The sequence below is a fragment of the Lithobates pipiens genome, unplaced genomic scaffold (genome assembly GCF_037356315.1).
Source record: "Lithobates pipiens isolate NorthernLeopardFrog02 unplaced genomic scaffold, aLitPip1_a1.2 Scaffold_16, whole genome shotgun sequence".
NCBI lineage: Eukaryota > Metazoa > Chordata > Amphibia > Anura > Ranidae > Lithobates > Lithobates pipiens.
This window is the reverse complement of record NW_027507748.1, coordinates 58,081,008-58,103,106: the sequence shown is the minus strand read 5'-3', so window position 1 is coordinate 58,103,106 and position 22,099 is coordinate 58,081,008. Positions and strand designations below refer to the sequence as shown.

The 22,099-nt window shown below is 42.7% G+C and overlaps 1 protein-coding gene across 1 annotated transcript in view; it reads left to right on the top strand.

Moving 5' to 3' along the window:
* Nucleotides 1-21,857, top strand: part of CLIC6 (chloride intracellular channel 6) — a 73,705-nt gene extending 51,848 nt beyond the window's left edge. Inside the window, exons 2-6 of the mRNA XM_077479931.1 lie at nucleotides 11,523-11,632; nucleotides 13,346-13,471; nucleotides 15,140-15,246; nucleotides 15,712-15,893; nucleotides 21,239-21,857. Of these exons, the coding sequence (XP_077336057.1) occupies nucleotides 11,523-11,632; nucleotides 13,346-13,471; nucleotides 15,140-15,246; nucleotides 15,712-15,893; nucleotides 21,239-21,403 (690 nt within the window). The 3' untranslated portion in view covers nucleotides 21,404-21,857. The remainder of the gene's footprint in view (nucleotides 1-11,522; nucleotides 11,633-13,345; nucleotides 13,472-15,139; nucleotides 15,247-15,711; nucleotides 15,894-21,238) is intronic.
* Nucleotides 21,858-22,099: the final 242 nt, after the last annotated feature.

Sequence of the window (22,099 nt, the reverse complement as noted above, 5' to 3'; positions counted from 1 at the left end):
CACAGTCCCCACATATGTCCCCAAAACACACATGTCCCCAAAACATACATGTCCCCAAATAATAAAAACACATGTCCCTAATAATAAAAACATGTCCCCCACATATGTCCCACTAAAATCACATGTCCCAATGATTATCTGCACACATATGTACGTGATCACCTGCACACATATGTACATGATCATTTGCGTACATATGTCCGTGATCACACAAACCAATTATTATACACTTAACGGAATTTTTTTTACCAAAAACATGTAGCAGAATACATTTTGGCTTAAATTTATGACAAAATTAGATTTTATTGGATTTCTTTTCAAATAGAAAAAAGAAAATATAGTTTTTTTTCCAAATTTCCGCTTTTTTTGCGCTTATATCGCAAAAAAAAAAAAAAATGGAGTCATGAATAAATAACACCAAAATAAAGCTCTATTTGTGCGAACAAAATGATAACAATTTCATTTGGGTACAGTGTAGCATGACCGCGCAATTGTCATTGAAAGCGCTAGAGCGCTGAAAGCTGAAAATTGGGCTGGGAAGGAAGGGGGCGAAAGTGCCCTGTATTGTAGTGGTTAAGGTAATTTAATATATTTTCTAAATCTGTACTCAAGCAGACAAATTACTGAAGTCTGAAGTTATAACTTCCAACCAGTAATTTCACACTAAATAATAAATGATTATATTATAAGATATATGGCATAATAATATATGATTTTATATGAGTATCTTTTCAGCAGCAGATTCTCGTTCTCCCTCTAAACTGTGTGTGAAAAACATGGGATTGTGGGTAAATCTTATACACATAAACCAATGTTATTTCCTTGTAGTTAAGAGGGCTGGGCCGGAAGGGAGCATTTATCTTTTAGACATGCCCCCTTCTGTGACACTGCAGTGAGAGGCGTGCCTCCACTAGAGCATTTTTATTGGACAGCTGGGACTAATGATACTTTACCATTGGTCCAAGACTCCAAGCTGTCCATTGAGCTCAGTGCCTCTGACAAGAGGTGAGGAGAGGCACAGTGAGCTCATCCTCTCAGTCTGCTGAGTGTGTCAGCTTGTATTTAAACTGGCCGCTCTGTATGTAGCTTCTGACAGGCTGCACAAGGAGCCCCATGTAGGCACCCCAATTTTCTTTACCAGTGGTGGGGTAGGACTTAGCCCTTGTACACACGGTCGGAAAATCCAATGGAAAATGTCTGATCGGACGGTGTTGTTGGATAATCTGACAGTGTGTGGGCTCCATCAGACTGTTTCAGTCGGAATATCCAACGGACAAAGTTGGAGAGCTTGGCTATAAAATTTTCCGACAACATAGTCTGATCAGACTTTGTCCGATTGTTTGTAGAGAATTCCGATCGGAAGTGCCACGCATGCTCAGATCAAATTACGAGACCAAAGCTATTGGCTACTAGCCTGAACGTAGTCCCGTCATAACGAATGAACGTCATCACGTTCTGAACGATCGGATTTTCCGACAACTTTGTCCTACCGTGTGTATGCAACACCAGTTTCGGACAAAATCCGTCGTAAAAAATCAGACGGATTTTGTTGTCGGAATGTCCGACCGTGTGTACGAGGGCTTAGGCAACATACCCCCCAGGTCACAGAGCTACGACCCTCAAAGCTATTCCTCCCACTGACATCAATGATGGGGCACTATTCCTTCCACTGACACCAGCAATGGGGCACTATTCCTTCCACTGACACCAATGATGGGGCGCTATTCCTCCCTCTGACACCAGTGATGGGGCACTGTTCCTTCCACTGACATAAATGATTGGGCACTATTCCTCTCACTGACACCAGTGATGGGGCGCTGTTCCTCTCACTGACACCAGTTATGGGGCGCTATTCCTCTCACTGACACAAGTGATGGGGCGCTATTCCTCTCACTGACACAAGTGATGGGGCACTATTCCTCCCACTGATACCAATGATTGGGGCACTTTTCCTCCCACTGACACAAATGATGGGGCACTATTCCATCCACTGCTACCAGCAATGGGGCGCTATTCCTTCCACTGACAGCAACGATGGGGCACTATTCCTCTCACTGATCCCAATGATGGGGCACTATTCCTCCCACTGACACCAATGATGGGACACTATTCCTCCCACTGACCCCAATAACAGGCATTATTCACAGTCTGGTCCCTCTAAACTTTTAAGGACAGTAAACTGGACCTTTGTTTTAAAAGTTTGGAGATCCTTGCTTTAAAGGAACATACCGAGATACAAAACAGAAGACCTGCCATTCACAGATCACATGACATTAGAAGGTTGCTGGCCTGCTAACAACCTGACCACACACCTAAAATCGTCTTCAGCAGCAATCAGACTCCAGGTGACCTCCGACCCTCCAGGTAAAGTGTCAGGCTCACACAAATAAAGTAAAAGTAAATAGAAATCTTCCATAAGTCTGCAAAGATATAACTGTTGGGATTGCTACTGAGATAATGGGTTGTAGAATTCTCAGGAGCAGCAATGTATACATTTCTTGTAGCAAAAGTTTCCTTTAAAAGTGAGCTTAGAGGAAATATCAACATGTACCACAAGGTGGCAGACCAGGAACACGGCATTTCCTCCGCTGACGCCTCTACACTGCATAACTGGCTTTTCTAGTCCGAAGTATGTCAGAGGCGTTCAACAGTGGAGCTTAGAGTGGACCGATTACATTTTTTTTTGCCCATATTAGGTAATGTGTAAGTATTTATCACCAGAGATCACAGTTCTTCCCCAATAATGCCAGTATCTGTTTTTTTTTCCAGAAGAAAAGCACCATCTTTATTCAGGTATCATCCAGGCTCAGCATCTACTTCCTGGGCTGAGATACTGGCTCAGAGATGATACAATCATGTAAATCCTGATGCCTGTGCAGTTCCTGGGTGTGCGAACAAATGTCTGACAAGTTACAATGTACAGTCTGAGTAATCACTGACTGATACTTACACATGTGCAGAATTACATACATTTGTTTAGGTAAATGAGTGTAATTTGTTTTCGGATTTCATTTGGTTTATTGAAATTCCATTCGAATCGCATTTGAATCGAATTCCATTCAAAATCAAATTTATTCTTTTCTAAATTAGAATTTTGGAAGATGGTTTTATTATTTCTAACCCATTCTATTCTATTGTTTTTTTCTATTCTATTTTTTTTTATTTTCTATTTTGTTCTTTTCTATTATATACTTTTTTATTCTATTCAAATGTATTCTATTCAAAATTGTCATTTTATTCTATTAGAAATTAGAATTTCAGAAAAAACGGGTATGTTGTTATATTCTTTCTATTTTATTCTATTATTTTCTATTGTTTGTTCTATTCTATTTTTTTCTATTCTATTCAAAATTCAAATTTCAGAAGATGGTTATATTCTTTATATTTTATTTTATTCTATTCTGTTCTTTTTTTATTCCATTCCATTATTTTCTATTCTATTTTATTTTATTCTGTTCTTTTCTTTTCTATTCTATTTTATTCTGTTTCACTCTATTCTTTTAATTTCTATTCTGTACTTTTTTTTTTCAATTCTATCTTTTTTCTATTTTATTTTCTATTCTGTTTTGTTTTTTTATATTCTATTCTTTTAGTTTCTATTATATTCTTTTCTATTCCTTTATTTGCTATTCTATTTTATTCTCTTTGGAAATTAGAATTTCATTTGAAAACTATTTGAATTTGAATTTCGTCTGAAGTTTTGATTCATTGTTTCGGATTCGTCTAAATACATTACTATTGTAATTTGTAAATTTAGATGTATATGCAACAAAAAATGTGTCCGAAATTTAATTTGTGTCTACTGATAATATCATCTGAGCTTAGGTGAAGAGCTGCTTTGTAATAATAAAAGGTGTCACTTGTGTAATAATTGATACTGTTACTGCATATAGTGACCTGCCAAGAATTATTTATGAGGAAGTATTTCAATGCTCCATCCTCGTCATCATCACTGATGCTCCGCCACTGTTTATGGCGATGACCAACACAATATAGAAAACAGTTTTATTGATAGTATAAAAATATGTTTATTACATAAAAAGTATTAAGCAAAGCAATCAAGGGTGCATAATACATAAAATATCCAAATAGTAGATACTGGTCAATACATGTTGAATATTGGCAATTACATATATCCCTGAAGAAGCCAATGTTTGGCGAAACATGTAGGGATCGCTACCAGTAATTGCCACAGATATATGGATACTCTGGCCAGTATCTACTATTTGGTTATTTTATGTATTATGCACCCATTTGTTTGCTTTGTTTAATATATTTTATGTAATAAACATATTTTTATTTTATTATATAAATAAAACAGTTTTCTATATTGTGTTGGGCACCGCCATAATCCCATAGCCAAACCTTATATTTATATTTTAACAAATTAAGGGATGAGGTGCCAGATTTACTGAGGTGACTCAATCCACACCCTATTACCAATACTAAGGAATTGTTTATACTTAACCACTTCAACCCCCAGAAGAATTTACCCCCTTCCTGACCAGAGAACTTTTTTCAATTCGGCACTGTGTTGTTTAACTGACAATTGCGCGGTCGTGCGACGTTGCAACCAAACAAAATTGACATCCCTTTTTCCCCAGAAATAGAGCTTTCTTTTGGTGGTACTTGATCACCTCTGCGGTTTTTATTTTTTGCGCTATAAACCAAAAAAAGAGCGACAATTTTGAAAAAAAAGCAATATTTTTTACTTTTTGCTATAATAAATATCCCCCAAAAATATCTAAAAAAAATTTTTTTCCTCAGTTTAGGCCGATAAGTATTCTACATATTTTTGGTAAAAAAAAAAATCGCAATAAGCGTATATTGATTGGTTTGTGCAAAAGTTATAGCGTCTACAAAATGGGGATAGATTTCTGAAATTTTTATTGTTGTTTTTTTTTATATTAGTAATGGCGGCGATCTGTGATTTTTATCGTGACTGCGACATTATAGCGGACACATCGGACACTTTTGACACTATTTTGGGACCATTGACATTTATACAGCGATCAGTGCTATAAAAATGCACTGATTACTGTATAAATTACACTGGCAGGGAAGGGGTTAACTACCAGGGGGGCGGTGAAAGGGTTAAGTGTGTCCTAGGGAGTGATACTAACTGTGGGGGGGCTACCTAGGACATGACTGCGATCACTGCTCCTGATGATAGGGAGCAGTAGATCTCTGTCATGTCACTAGGCAGAACGGGGGAAATGCCTTGTTTACAAAAGCATCTCCCTGTTCTTCCGCTTCATGGCACGATCGCGGGATCAAATTTTTCATATTTTTTTTAACAAACAAAAAAAAAACCCAGAGGTGATCAAATACCACCAAAAGAAAGCTCTATTTGTGGGGAAAAAAATATACAAATTTGGGTACAGTGTTGTATGACCGTGCAATTGGCATTCAAAGAGTGAGAGCGCTGAAAGCTGAAAAGTGGTCTGGGCAGGAGGGGGGTTTAACTGCCCAGTAAGCAAGTGGTTAAAATTAAACATCTAAACAGTCAGTCAGATTTTTAAATACTGTATTTCACTATATAAACTCAGTTTACTGGTAAAAATAAGTGTGAAATGCATGACTCCAGTGGGTGTAAAAAGATGTCCACTTGCCGCCTACTCACTGTATCCTTATTGTGGAGGAGTGCGGGGTGTAGCAAGATGGCCGTGACGGAATGTCATTTCCACTACAAAATCTGACGGGTTCACCTAATCTGACGAAACACTGGCCACTGAACCTGCTTTACTGTTTGCTTTATCCAGTGATGGTCAACTTGGAAATTTTAGAGGAAATCAAGTGCGGCCCTCGACAATTCCAGAGGACTGCACAAAAGCAGCAGTTTCGTGCACTGAGGTGGATTACTTCAAGTTAGGCAGCCCATTTAGAATCAATGGACTATAACCAGTGATGTAAGTAACTCAATTAAAATAAACAGAGTTTCTTAACGCAGTAATCTAACTGATTACTCTTCCCCTCATGGTAACTCAGTTCCCATTACTTAGGTGGCGTTACCGCAATTACATCTACTGCCGGACTTTTGAAATGAACGGACTTGCCCACACATGGAGTAAAGTCCGTTCATTTTTAACGTGACTCCAGGTAGACGGGACCAGCGCAGGAAGTCAATGTCGCAGCTTCCATCGGTGAGATTGACACCTCGCAAGCCCCGACGCTTGGTATGGATTTAAAGGGGTACCCCTATGCTGAAAAAAGGTGTTGGTGTCCCCCCAAAGTCCATAGCAGACCCTTATCTGAGCACGCAGCCCGGCCGGTCAGGAAAGGCGGTGGGAACGAGCGAGCGCCCCCCCCCCCTCCTGAACCGTACCAGGCCGCGTGCCCTCAACATGGGGGGGGGTGCTTTGGGGAAGGGGGAAGAAGAAGAAGGCGGCGACAGCAACAAGCCCGGGCCAATGCTAGTTAAAGAGCTGGAAGAAGATAGCGGAGGCCCGGAAGAAGAAACGAAGAGTGGGACAAGACCACCGAAGTCAGAAGAAGACCCCCGGACGGCGACGACAACGATGAAGAAAGCCGGGCTCCTCCGCTAGTAAAAAAGCTAGCGATAAAAGAGCAGAAGATAGCGGAGGAGCCCGGCGATGGAGGCGGCGACATTCACTTCCTTTGCTAGTCCCGTCTATAGAATATTTTTTAAAAAGTCACAGTTACTTTGCTGAGTAACTAATTACTTTTCCAATGTAGTAACCGAGTTACCAACGCAATTACTTTTTGGGAGAAGTAATTTGTAACTTAACTAATTACTTTTTTAAAGTAAGATGACCAACACTGACTATAACGCACCTCAACGCAAAAAAATTTCAGTCCTGCTGCATTTTTTGCATTGCACACTGAAGGAGAAGTTGAAGTACATTAATCCCCAGCACTGGTGTCAATGGATGTAATAATAACCCCCAGCATTGGTGTCAATGGATGTAATAATAACCCCCAGCATTGGTGTCAGTGGATGTAATAATAAACCCCAGCATTGGTGTCAGTGAATGTAATGATAATCCCCAGTACTGGTGTCAGTGGATGTAATAATCACCCCCAGCCTTAGTGTCAGTGGATGTAATAATAACCCCCAGCATTGGTGTCAGTGAATGTAATAATAATCCCCAGCATTAGTGTCAGTGGATGTCATAATAACCCCCAGCACTGGTGTTAGTGGATATAATAATAACCCCCAGCATTAGTGGATGTCATAATATCCCCCAGTATTGGTATCAGTGGATGTAATAATAACCCCCAGCACTGTTGTCAGTGGATGTAATAAAACCCCCAGCATTGGTGTCAGTGGATGTAATAATAACCCCCAGCATTGGTGTCAGTGGATGTAATAATAACCCCCAGCATTGGTGTCAGTGGATGTAATAATAACCCCCAGCATTGGTGTCAGTGGATGTAATAATAACCCCCAGCACGGCTACATCGTGGTTGTCCAGTTCTGGGATGGCGTCTATTGACATCCTCCCAGAACATCACCCCTTGGGCACGCTCTGTGATTGCTGTGTCCTTAGGACACAGTTGATCACAGATCAAGGTAAAGGGCCAAACACAACGGTCTTTTACCATGTGATCAGCTGTGTCCAATCACAGGTTATCACATGTAAACAAATTCCGGTTATCGGCATTTCCTTTCCTCTGTGCTGTCTGTGCCCTGCTTATCAGTGCAGCCCCATCAGTGCCAATTATTGCTTATAATTGCAGTACATTAGTGCTCATCAGTATTCCTCAGAGCAGAATATCAGTGCCCACCAGTGCAGCATATCAGAGCCCATTAGTTCCACCTAAACAGTGTAGCCTCATCAGTGCCCAACAGTGTACATCAGTGCCACCTCATCAGTCCCCATCAGTGCAGCCTCATCAGTACCAACACAGTGCAGCTTATCAGTGTACATCATTGCCTCCTCATCAGTGCCCATCAGTGATGCCTCATCAGTGCCCAACAGTGCAGATTATCAGTGTACATCAGTGCCCATCAGTGATGCCTCATCAGTGCCAAACAGTGCAGCTTTTCAGTGTACATCAGTGCCCATCAGTGCAGCCTCACCAGGGCCCAACAGTGCAGCTTATCAGTGTACATCATTGCCTCCTCATCAGTGCCACCTCATCAGTGTAGCTTATCAGTGCACATCAGTGCAGCCTCATCAGTGCCCAACAGTGCAGATAAACAGTGTACATCAGTGCCGCCTCATCAGTGCCCATCATTGCAGCCTCATCAGTGCAGCTTATCAGTGCAGCCTCATCAGTGCCCAACAGTGCAGCTAATCAGTGTACATCAGTTCTGCCTCATCAGTGCCCATCATTGCAGCATCATCAGTGCCCATCAGTGCCGCCTCATCAGTGCCCATCAGTGCAGCTTATCAGTGTACATGAGTGTCTCCTCATCAGTGCCCATCACTGCAGCCTCATTAGTGCCCATCAGTGCAGCTTATCAGTGCAGCCTCATCAGTGTCCAACAGTGCAGCTTATCAGTGTACATCAGTGCCGCCTCATCAGTGTCGATCAGTGATAGAGAAAAATTTCTTCTTTGCAAAATTTTATAACAGAACCTAAGAAAAAAATTATAAAAATGTAATTTCGGTACAGTATAGCATGACCGCGCAATTGTCATTCAAAGGATGACAGCGCTGAAAGCTGAAAATTGGCCTGGGCAGGAAGGGGGTAAAAGTGCCCGGTAGCTAAGTGGATAAACATGCTTGGAATAAACATCAATCTACACAGAAATGAAAAAAAACATTAAAAGCAGAGAAAAGGCCGTAGATGAAGTGGATCGCTTTGCTTTTCCCAGGAGACTTCCAATATTTCAGCTTCGTTTTCCCATGATCCGCACTCATCCGTCACCTGGATGATCGGGGCAAGTGTGCGGTGCCCTGTGGGGTGCCGGGCGGGTGATCCTTGTGACATCTTGGCGAGGGTTGGTGTGGAAAGTTACCAAGCGGCCCTCGGCTTCCTGACACTCTGAAATTTACTGTTGCCCAGACAATTGGATATAAATGAGGGAACGTGCGGTTCCCAAGAAGCCTCCTGTGAGTAGTAAATTGCGGCGTACAATGCCGCTGGATTTATCTCTGCCTCCTTCACTGAAGGTCACTTGTTCCCGGCCGCTCAGACCTGTTCTGTGTTTGTTGTGGATCCGCTCCAGCAGCATTGGCTTGTCACATGGAATGAAAAGCGAGGATTGTATATCCATATTGTTATCACATGGCTGCCCTACAATGCATCACCCGGGCAGCTTTTTCCACTAAAGAGGCCCTGTCACCTGACCATTCATTTAAACAACAACCTTCCCATAAGATTATATATGGATTCCTGTATTTTATGTATCTGTAAAATCCTTCCTTGTGTAGACATCCAAAACCCCGAGACTGCTGCTGGGTACCGCCATCGTGGATGTGATGTCAGCAACCCCTGGCAAGACTCAGAGCTGTCATTGAAGTGACCTTCTATAGCAGCGGCCTACAAACTGAGGTCCAAGGGCTAGATGCCACCCTTTGCATGTCTTTATCAAGTCCTTGGGGCACTATTTCTCCCACTGATCCCAATGATGGGGCACCATTCCTCTCACTGACACTAATGATGGGGCACAATGAATTCCACTGATACCAACAATGGGGCACCTCTCCTCCAACTGACACCAACAATGGGTGGGAGGACTAGTGCCCCATTGTTGGTGTCAGTGGGAGAAATAGTGCCCCACCATTGGTATCAATGAGAGAAAAAGTGCCCCATCATTAATATCAGTGGAAGGAATAGTGCCACATCATTAATATTAATGAGAGGAATAGTGCCCCATCATTGGTATCAGTGGGAGGAATAGTGCCCTATCATTGGTATCAATGGGAGGAATAGTGCCCCATCATTGGTATCAATGGGAGGAATAGTGCCCCATCATTGGTATCAGTGGAAGGAATAGTGCCTCATCATTAGTGTCAGTGGGAGGAAACATGCCCCATCATTGGTATCAATGGGAGGAATAGTACCTCATCATTAGTGCCAGTGGGAGGAATAGTGCACAATTAATTTCACTGACACCAACAATGGGGCACCATCCTTGCTTCAATGGGAGTAAACGATGCCCTGTTGTTGGTGTCAGTGGGAGGAATAGTGCCCCTTTCTTGGTGTCAGTGAAATGAATTGTGCAATATTCCTCCCACTGAAACCAACAACAAGGCATCGTTTACTCCCATTGAAGCAAGGACATTGTCTACTTCCACTGGCCCCCCAAAGTCTGAACAAAAGCCTACAACAAGGGGGCCCTCAGATATGACTACGCCATGTGAATGAGTAAAGCCTGGTACACACTATGAGTTTTTTTCCAGCAGGCGCGTCCTATAGAAACCAGCCAAATGGCCGGCTTCTGTCAGGCAGACCGACACACACACGGGCCAAATCTTGGCCATTTTTTTCTTTTTTAACCGGCCAATGCCTCCCAACATTTGGCCCGTGTGTACGGGGGTTAAGGGGTAGAGACATAGTACACCTAATCATTCACACACAAAAAAGTAAACATCCACAATGTCAGTCCATCCTTACATACATTGTTCAGTGATGTTTGACTGACAGCGATGCTCGGCTGATCCCTGGCTGACAGCTAAATGGGCTGGGTGGGGTTGAGCCATGGTTGTTAGGATGCTGGCAGCTGCCGCCTTCCTAACAACCAGCCTGAGCGGGAAGCTGTCATGTTTAGGAGTGTAAGTAATACCGTGGCTAAATGTTTTACTTCCCACTGCCACTGGGGGGCAGTCTCTGAACAAGCAAAATGTGGTCCGAACTTGGGTTTGCACCAAGCCGGAAGCAAATGAAAGAGGCAATAAAAGATTTACAGCTCTTGCACCTTGGATTTATAAAAAGAAAGTTCGATATGTATGCATATCCATTGGGATACCATTTTCTGTTAATCTGAGGGTTAGTGGCTAGACTGTGAGTAAGGGGTTAATATTAGAGGGTTCGTTTGAGGTTTAACAGTTGAGGGTGACAGAGATGTTAAAGAATGAAAAACATGATAAAGGTCTTTGGCGACTTTGCTATCGTCTCATACACAGATAATAAATCAGATAGACGGTCTGAGCCTTCGTTATTGAGCAGACAATACCCAATTATTACATTATCTGATTATTTATTCGGATATATACATCAAAACATTTTTTTCATCTCTGATCATTCTCCTCGTTATCCTGGGCAGATGTTCAGCGTAGGTGCATTCTAATCAAGAACAGATATTTATTATCTGCACATCGAGCTTTCCTGTAATAGCTTGTTAGCTTTTAAAACATAGCTTATAAATGTAGTTACAGACAGAGTGACCTTCTGAACCTTTTTACTGCTTAACAAGAATATATGGGATTTTTGGTCAGGATTAAACAAGAAATTGAAGACATTTTCATGGTCGATCATTTCCAATCAGCAGGTGGACCCTTACGTTTTTTTTCCCCCTGCCTGTTTACCTTTACCTTTTTTGCTGGAAAAAACGTTTACATAGCTCAGTAGCTTAAGCTTATTTCTTTTCATTGAATTTCATTATTCAGGCCGGTAGTGACGGTGAAAGTATTGGCAACTGTCCGTTTTCTCAGCGCCTATTTATGATCCTGTGGCTGAAGGGCATCATTTTTAATGTCACCACAGTGGATCTGAAGAGGTAAGCACGACTACGTTTGTGTGTTTAATGATGTACATTTCACATTGTGTAGCCCTAATTCGTCTCTTGATGCATTTTAACATTGCAATGGAACACTGCGGTTTGATTTACTAAAACTGGAAGGTGCAATATCTGGTGCAGCTCTGCATAGAAACCAATCAGCTTCCAGGCTTTATGTCGAAGCTTATTTGAACAAACTGAAGTTATAAGCTGATTGGCTCCCATGCACAGCTGCACCAGATTTTGCACTCTGCAGTATTAGTAAATCAACCCCAATGCTTTGCTCTGCACTTGGCATTAAAGGAGAGAGACGGGGGGGGGGAGAAGGGCATGAAGGGAAAGATAGAGGGGGAGAGAAGTAAAGAGAGAGAGACGGAGAGAAGGAAAGGGAGAGAAAGATGGAGTGACAGGGAGAAATGAAAAGGTGGGGGCAAAGAGAGTGAGAGAAGCAAAGGGAGAGGATGGGGGACATGTAGGGAGAGGGGAGAAAGGGAGGAAGAGAAAGAAAGAGAAGGTGTTGGTAGGAAGAGAAGGAAAGAAGGGGGAGTGAGAGGGAGAAGGGTGGGGGAGAGTGAGAGGACGGGAAGGAGGAGAAGGAAAGGGAGTGGGGGGGGGGGAGAAAAGGGGGTAAAGAAAAAGAGGTGAGGGAGAGAAGGGAAAGTGTGTGTTGGGGGGGGGGGGGGGTTGGATGAGATATAAAGAGAGAAAAAGAGGGACAAAGGGGTAGAAGAGAGGGAGAAAGGGGGGGGGGGGGTGAAAGGATGGGCAGGAAGAGAATGAAAAAAGGGGGGGATAGAGAAAAGAATGAAAGAGGTGAGGGGGAGAATGAAAAGTGTGTGTGTTGGGGGGGGGGGGGGGGTTGGGCGAGAAGAAAAGAGAGAAAAAGGGAGAGAAAGAAAGAGGGGAGAGAAGGAAACGTGTGTTTGTGTGTTGGGGGGGGGGAGGTTGGAGAGAGATAAAAAGGGGAACAAAGAGAGGGAGAAAAGGAAAGGGTGAGGGAAGTGAGAGGATGGGGAGGAGGAAAGGGTAGGGGTGAAGAGGGGGATAGAAAGAAAGGAGAGAGGAAGAACATGAAAGAGACAGGAGGAAAGAGAGGGAGAGAGAGATTGGGGGAGGGGAGAGGGAGAGAAGGAAAAAATGTTGTGGGGGGATAGAAGTTAAGAGAGAGAAAGAGGGGGAGAAGGAAAAATGGGGGAAAGAGTGAAAGAAGGAAAGGGGAGACAGAGAAAGAAGGGGGAAGAGAGAAGAGGAAAAAGATAGGAGAGAAGAGAAGGCAAGGAAGAGTGGTAGGGTGAGTAAGAAGGAGAGAAGAGAAAGGGGGGGGGGGGGGGAGAAGAGAATGAAAGTGGCGGGGGGGGGGGGGATAAAGAAGGAATAGAGGGAAGGAAAGAGAGATAAAGAGGGAAGAGGGGAAGGGAGAAAAAGACAAGAGAGACGGGGAGAGAGGTAAAGATAAAAAGAGAAGACATGGGCAGGGGGAGAGAGAAGGAAAGTTGGGGACAGAGGGATAGAAGGGAATGGACGGAGGGTGATAAAACTGATATGTAGAGGGAGAGATGGGGAAGAGGATGAAATGACAAGAAGGCGAGTTGCTATTATGTACTGCAGCACATCACAACATAAATTCTGCATATAAGAGCTACATGGAAGGGGCCTGTAATGACAGTAATAAATGTATAATGTGTAAATACAGTATGTGTGTTCTTTATGCAGGAAGCCGGCAGACTTACAGAACCTTGCTCCGGGAACCAACCCTCCTTTTATTACGTTTGATGGGGAGGTGAAAACTGATGTGAACAAAATTGAGGAGTTTCTGGAGGAGAAGCTGATAGCACCAAGGTAAAAAATGCAATTTTGGCATCATGGAATTCTTCCCTGTATTTATCATACTGCAGAAATTGTACCCTGACAGTAGTGCCCCATGCCACCCACCCCCCGTTGGCCTGTCCAGTGAGAGCGACCTTACTGGCCACTAAGGCACTTTCAGAATGTTAGCAAGAGTTCTAGCAAAATTAACAGGGATTTTTATTTTATTTTATTGAACAGATATACCACAACACTTTTCGCACAGTAACATAGTTGGTAAGGTTGAATAAAGACACCAGTCCATCCAGTTCAACCTGTGTGTGTGTTCATGTCAAAAATCATTTCTTATACCCCTGTGTACTTTTTTTTTGCTAAGCTGCCCATCTAAGAGTTTTTTTGAAACTATCAATACTCCCCGCTGACACCACCGATTGTGGATTGTGGAAGTGAGTTCCACATCTTTACCGCCATGACAGTGAAAAATCCGCTATGCAGTTTATGGTTAAACCACATCTCCTCCAGTTTCATTGAGTGGCCCCATGTCTTCTTACACACCTTGAGACTGAATAGTTTATTCCCTACACTAGACTCACCATTGAGGAATTTGTATACTGCTATCATATCTCCTCTCAAGCGTCTCTTCTTCAGGGAGAATACCTTTAATGTTTGTAGTTGCTCCTGATAACTGAAGTCCTCTAGTCCCCTTGTTAACTTTGTTGCCCTTCTCTGGAGACTTTTCATTTCCAGCACATCCTTCCTGAGGATTGGTGACCAGAACTGGACGGAATACTCCAGATGCGGCTGAACCAGAGTTTTATAAAGTGGCAGGATTATAGTTTTATCTCTTTGAGTAAATACCCTTTTTAATGCATGTAAATAATCTGCTTGCCTTGTTTGTTGCAGCTTGGCATTGTATGCTATTGCCCAGTCTGTCTTCTACTAGTCCCCCTAGCAAGTAACTTGGGTTCCTGTTTTTAGACCCAAGTGCATTACCTTACATTTTTCAACATTAAACCTCATTTGTCATGTAGTTGTCTACCCCTTAATCTTATTGAAGTCTTCTTGTAAAGTTTCTATATCCTGCTGTTAAGTTATTACCCTACTTAGCTTCTGTATCATCAGCAAACACTGAAATTGAGCTATTTATACCAACCTCAATATAATTAATGAATAACGTAAACAGAGTTGGTCCCAGGACAGAGTCTTGGGGTACCCTACTTACCACACCAGACCATTCTGAGTACTGACTATTTATCACCACCCTTTGGATGTGCCCTGTAACCAGTTTTTTATCCATGTACAAACCCTATGGTCCATGCCTACAGGCCTCAATTTGTAAATTAAGCATTTATGGGGGACTGCATTGAATGCTTTTGTAAAATCCAGATACACCACACCTTTCTTTATCTAGATGGCAGCTTGCTTCCTTATAGAATGTTAACAGGTTGGTTTGGCAAGAACTACCCTTCGTAAATCCATGCTGATTACTACTAATGATGCTGTTTTCTTCAGCAATATTTTGGATATAGTCCCTTATCATCCCCTCCAATAGTTTACATACTATCGATGTTAGACTTTTAATGACATATTTAGCAGGTCAATATGAAGCAAAAAATAAGTTAATTGTTGGGCATTACATACACTTTAATGAATGATTGTACAGTAGAGTTTACATATCTCTTGTTTTGTTTGTTTGTAAAGGTATCCCAAACTCGCCCCAGTACACCCAGAATCCAATTCAGCAGGAAATGACGTGTTTGCAAAGTTCTCAGCCTACATCAAAAACCCCAAGAAAGACTTAAACGAAAGTAAGTATATATAAACTGTGTATATATATAATATTATATATATATACATATATATATATAACTTAGCATGTAAAAAAGATCGAATTCATAATATGAGCCATCCATTATAGTGTATCTAAACTCAAAACCAAAACTTTAGATATTGCAGCTTATTAGTCCTTAGATGTAACTATGAGTGGATCTAACCATTTCTTATTCTATCCAAAACTGGAAAAAAAATTCTTTAGATACACTTTCAGGGAAAAATAAATAATAAAAAACACAAGCAGTACATCTCTTCAATAGATGCATGTTTCCTTGTATCCTTTTTAAAGACCATCATAGACGCAGTTTGGAGGTGTTATAAAGCAATTTCTGAAGCAAACTCATTTTAAAGCACTGTACACTGCACCCATTTTCCTATATACTGAAAAAAAAAATGTAAAGTATTTATCACTATATTCTGTATATTTTCTTGTTCTTTAGCACTAGAAAAAAACTTACTAAGGGCCTTAAAGAAACTGAATGACTTTTTGGATTCCCCTTTGCCTGATGAAATTGATGCCTACAGCACAGAGGAAGTCCTGGTCTCCAACAGGAAGTTTCTGGATGGGGATGAGCTGACGCTAGCAGACTGCAACCTTCTACCAAAACTGCACATCATAAAGGTTTGTCTGATAGAAGGCGCTCTCCTGTTAGGTTAGCAGTGCTCAGTGCTTGGGAGCTCTGGTTCTAGAGTGGCTTCAGCTCTAGGCTTGCTTCAGAGCCTAATTAAACCCCCTGCTTAGAGCAGCTTCAGAAACTCCAGCCACAGCTCCAGTGTGGTCCAAAAAGATGTGCTCCAGCACTAGGTTTACTCCAGAGCCTAACCAAACCTGAGGACTTGCTCCAGAGCCTAACCAAACCTGAGAGCTTGCTCCAGAACCTAATCAAACCTAAAGGCTTGCTCCAGAGCCCAACCAAATCTGAGAGCTTGCTTCAGAGCCTAACCAAACCTGAGGACTTGCTTCAGAGCCTAACCAAACCTGAGGACTTGCTTCAGAGCCTAACCAAACCTGAGGACTTGCTTCAGAGCCTAACCAAACCTGAGGACTTGCTTCAGAGCCTAACCAAACCTGAGGACTTGCTTCAGAGCCTAACCAAACCTGAGGGCTTGCTTCAGAGCCTAACCAAACCTGAGGGCTTGCTTCAGAGCCTAACGAAACCTGAGGGCTTGCTCCAGAGCCCAACTAAACCAGAGGGCTTGCTCCAGAGCCCAACCAAGCCTAAGCAAACCCACAGCTCAGAACAGCTTCAGAAACACCAGCTCTTTCTCTAGAGTGGCTCCAACAGATGAGCTCCAGTTCTTGGCTTGCTCCAAAGCCTAAACAAACCCAGCCTCCCTCCTGCCCCAAAGCACCTCCCCATGTTGAAGGCATGTGGCCTGGTATGGTTCAGGAGGGGGGCACTCGTTCGCCACCCCCCCATCCTGACTTGTCACGTTGCAAGCTTGGATAAAGGTGTGGTGTGGATTTTGGGGGGAACCCCACGCAATTTTTTCTTATTTTGCTGTGGAGTTCCCCTTAAAATCTATGTCAGACCCAAAGGACCCACACCAATCTTTTCTTTTTTTTTTTTTATTTGGTGCTTAGCAAGAGTTCACATTTAGTTGACATATTTCATGGTTTAGCTAGTCCACAAAAGAATTAATAGAGCTCTGAAATTTAGCATTGGAGCAGGGATTTTTTTTGTTTTTCTTCCCCCTCCCCCATTACACTTTCTACTCAAGGACTTTTAAATAGAAAAAAATCTGCGCTTGGCAAAAAAACAATAAAGGAATCAGCAGCTGAACACCATAGCCAAGATACTGGGCACAATAAAAATAAAAGAAAAAAAGTGCAGCGCTTAACCAATAAATATTACTGAGACTATTAAACAATTAAATAGTCTCAGTAATATTTATTGGTTAAGCGCTGCACTTTTTTTATTTTCTTTTTTCTTTTACTCAAGGACTTTTGTATGCAACTAGATTTAATACAGATTCAAAGGGGTATGAATAGTTTGCACTTATAAAATGTGTATATATAGTCTGCAGAAGTCAAACAAAGCACAAAAGAATCCACTTTTTATTTCAACATTAGTATAAACATTTGGTACATTAATCTACTTGAGCAAAAATAAATAAAAGGCATGGAAATGATGCTCCAGCATTTGACAATATAGTTGGAAGGGCTCTGCTCAAAAGAGCTTACAATCTACAAGTTAGCAAAGCAGGGATACAAATCAAGCTAATAACAATCATGACAAACCTTTTTGGTGATCAGAATGCCAAATCTCTAAAAAGTTAAATTGCAGGATCATAAACAAAAACAGACAAAATTAATACAAAATCCAAAAAGGCAGCGCACAAACAAAATTACACATGGTCAGACTAGACAAAGACACAATTTGGAAACCATGCCCACAAACATACACTTTTGTGGGCCTTAATGCAACGCTATACCAGCAAACACATAAAGCAATCATCAAACCTCTTCTCAGGCCAAACAACCACCACAACTGCAGTCCTTTATATAACCTAGCTAGGATTGCTAGCACATCTCCACCTACCCAGTAAAGGATACACCCACCCATGTATTGATTCTGTCTCTTCATGTATGCCTCAAGTGCTCACACCTGTTCATCAGGAACACACACTCTTTACAAATGAAAGAATGCATCAGCTATATAAGCATATATATCTATGCAGGGTAAACAAATGTCCAAGGCTCTGGCCATGATCAGTGATACCAAAAATCTAAAAATTTAACTTGTACGTTGTTGGGCATGTGGAGGGTACAAAACAGGAAATTACAACTTTGGGAGGGCTGCTTCGCACAAATTGTTGACAAAGCACATTCGTCATTCATCATCAGCATACAACATTAAAATGTATGCAGGATCACACCAGACTAATGCCGCGTACACACCACCGGACTTTTCGAGGGAATAGGTCTGACGGTCTTTCCGACTGACTTTCCGAATGAACGGACTTGGCCACGCACAATCACACCAAAGTCTGACGGATTTGAACATGATGACGTACGACTGGACTAGAATAAGGAAGTTCATAGCCAGTAGCCAATAGCTGCCCTAGCGTCGGTTTTTGTCCATTGGACTAGCATACACACGAACGGATTTCTCCGTTCGGCAGAGTTCCGGTGGAAAAATTTAAAACATGTTCTATTTCTAAAGTCCGCCGGATTTTTGGCAAGCAAAGGTCTGATGGAGCCCACACAAGATCGAATTGTCTGAGGGGCTCGTTCCGTCGGACCTTTGCTGTCAAAAAGTCCGGTCGTGTGTACGCGGCATTATACATCCATATCTGCCCAAAAACACACAGTTTTAGATTTGGTCCAAACCCACACTCGCTTGATTTATAATGTAATTTCTTGGGTTTCCAGTATGTGAAACTGATCTAAAATGTAATCAGCAATGAAAAAAAATAACTTAAAAAAAAAAAACCCAACAGAGGAAGAAAATGAAAACCTCTAGTCAGATAGTAGCATATTTTGGATTCGAACCATCAGAAGTGCTAACCAGTTAGCCACTGAGCTGCCACTTGGATGTAGGCTGCATCTCTGTGGTGTCAAACAGTCCTAAGTCCCAGGGGTGCAATAAGTTAATCAATGCATATATACTGTGGAAGGCCAGAGAACCATTGAACAACCTGTTTCTGGCATACGCCATCTGTTTTGAAGGCTGGGTATAGCTGAATACTGTCAGCATGCTGCAAGAGAAACATCTCTAATTTTGTTGCTTTTTACTTGGTAAGAGGCTGCAATTAGTGCTGGTGGGGAAATCTTAAGGCTGATTATTGCCCTTCCTTTGCATATGCCCTTTGCATATGCCATCAGGCTGGACAGCAGGCAGAGGACCATCAGGCTGGACAGCAGGCAGAGGACCATCAGAGGCTGGCCTAACCCCATTGGCAATCATAGACACAGACTGGAGCAGATTGGCTGGTGAGGAGGCAGACTGGAACAGATTGGCTGGTGTGGAGGCAGACTGGAAAAGATTGGCTGATGTGGAAGTAGGATTGGATAGTGGCAGGATTGTACAAGTTGGGAAAAACTCCTGTTTCTTTTTGGGTTTAGCCTCTGAAAGTCTGTATGTGAATGCAGGGCTGTAAGAAGGGGGTCAACTGATGGAAGAGAGGAGCTGGAGGATGGTAACAAAGAGGGAGCAGTTGCTAAGGGGAATTTTTGTGGGATCGTTCCAGGCAGCAGAGAAGAGGTAAATGGGTTAAAGGCAGAGAGTGAGCCAGATGGATGCATTCCAATTGCTCCCTAGTCTGCTCATCCAAAATTTGGCGGCAATATTCCCTATTTTCTGTTACAAGCAGCGAAACATACAGAACCTCCTCTGAATGCATCTTGCAGAAATTAGCAAATGCTTAGGCTGCGTACACACGGGCGGACTGTTCGGCCAACTTTGTCCGTCAAGCAGTTTCGGCAAACAGTCCGCTCAAAATTAGCATGGACGGACATGGCCACACACGACGAACGAACAGTTTTGCGATGACGTGAACGGCACGTACGATGGGACGAAAAATACGACGTCCTATACACTGCATTATAACTTTCGGCGTGTTAAGCCTTTCTGAGCATGCGCGGAACTTATTTTGTCGAACAAGCCTACACACGGGCGGACTGTTCGCTCAAACATAGTTTCAGCGGACAGTTTTACGGAAATTCCGAAAAACCTTGTTCGTCAAACTGTCCGCTGAAACTGTCCGCTGAAAGCCCACACACGAGCGGACTGTCCGCCCAAACACTGTTCAGCGGACAAAGTTGGGCGAACAGTCCGCCCGTGTGTACGCGGCCTTAGACCTAATTCCCAGGTGCAGCCGATCTGATTGTACGGCTTCAGTATTTTGTCAGGGAAACCTCATGCAGGTATCCAGCAGGTCAGTTGGCTGTACCTAAAGTAATCAGGACTGATGAGTAAGTGAAAATATTAAGATAATAATAATTTAATAATAATAATTTTTGGAGACTCTCTGTCATTAACACATGCAGAGATTTATATATTAGCTCCTGTGCATGACCACTCCTCAATCCCAGCTGTACTCACATCCCCCAGTGCTAAAGGATTTTTTTTTCTGCCTGTAGGATGAGGTGCAGCATGGTCCAGTGGCAACATTTCACAGTCAGGTATAATAAAAAAAACCTGTATTGAAGTAATGCAGTAGCAGTCACAACAAACCCAGTGGGAGTGCTGCCCAACTGGGTGCACTCAGGGTTTCCAACAGTGTGAAGAGAGCAGGTTTCAGCGAGACTGACAGCATCTGTTAAGAGAGCAGAATGTGAGCTGGCCGTCTCATGCCCAAGCAGGATGATGCCCAGAGGAGTTACGACTCTATGCTTTCCCTCCTCGTCAGGAACCATTCCTTACCGCAAGTACTGTCCCTAACAGATGGGGTACCTTTCCCTATTATACCCACTTGCATAAAGTGTGCCAAACCTGGAAGCAAGAGCCTCAAGTAGGCTGTTCCTGACCCAAGATGGCTGCCAGAGTCACATGGGACAGCAGCATCTAATCGGATAGCTTCCCCAGTGACCCAGTTAACTATGTTTATCTTGACTTCCTCTCCAGCTGCAAGGCTGCTGTGGGTGAGCGCCACCTGCAGTGGAGAAGGTAGACTGCACCTGTATACACAGCTATACTGTCAGCCAATACAATGCAGTTGATATGGCCCTTGGTAAGTCCAACTAAAAGAAGTTCCTAGAGCAGATCCACAGATCACTGGAGGAGTCAGCTAGGTGGGCTTGGATTACCTTCAAAGCCCGGAAGACACATTTGAGCCTATGAGCAGGCAGAGGACATTGTTCATCACTCAAATCCAAAATCCCTGTTAGCAAATGGTTCTTTGACATTAAAATAATTTCACCATTTGTACAATATACTATCAATGTGTAAGAATCCTAACACATGGATAAACTGACTAATCTCTCCCCTGTGACTTCTCTCTCTTTATTTTGTCTTCTTAAAGGTGGTAGCCAAGAAATTCCGGAATTTCGACATCCCGCCAGAAATGACTGGAATCTGGAGATATCTGAATAATGCTTATGCCAGAGATGAGTTCAGCAACACATGCCCGGCAGATTACGAGATTGAATATGCATATTATGGTGTGGCAAAAAGAATGGGGTCATAGACCAACCTAGTTGGGTTCACTAGATCTTTTTCTTTCAGGGGGGTTGGATCAGGAGGGGTTGTTTACCTCAGGTATAAAACAAAGAAGAAATGGGAGCCATATAAAGTCAAGCTTCATCCAAGCTTCTTGGGTGGCATATGATGAGGGGACTTTTATTGTGTTACGTTATGCCTCTTTACAGACTATTCTTCTGATGATCCACCACTGTGAAGATCATCCAACACTTTCCTCCTCCCACATTTACTGATTTTCAGACACACTGCAGCAGGAGGTGCCAAGCTGAAGAGAATAGTACTCCATATTCCCATCGCACACGTTCCTGGATGCGCTCTCAGATTTGGGTGCTGTAGCAACAACCAGCTGGATACTGGTTCAAGTCACAGTGAAGCTATTTGCCAGCACATCATGGAACGACACACATAGTGTCCAAATGGGTGATTTATTGCATGATCACAACACGATAGTGCAACGTTTCGGAGGCGCGCAAGGCCCCTTCACATGCCTGACGAAGGGGCCCTGCGCGCCTCCGAAACATTGCACTATCATGTTGTGATCATGCAATAAATCACCCGTTTGGACGCTACTTGTGTCGTTCCATGGTGTGCTGGCAAATATCTTCAAGGGGAAGTGAATGACATAGGAACTTGGCAGAAAATCTTCATAATGGTGGCATCAGAGTTAGTATAACGTCATACT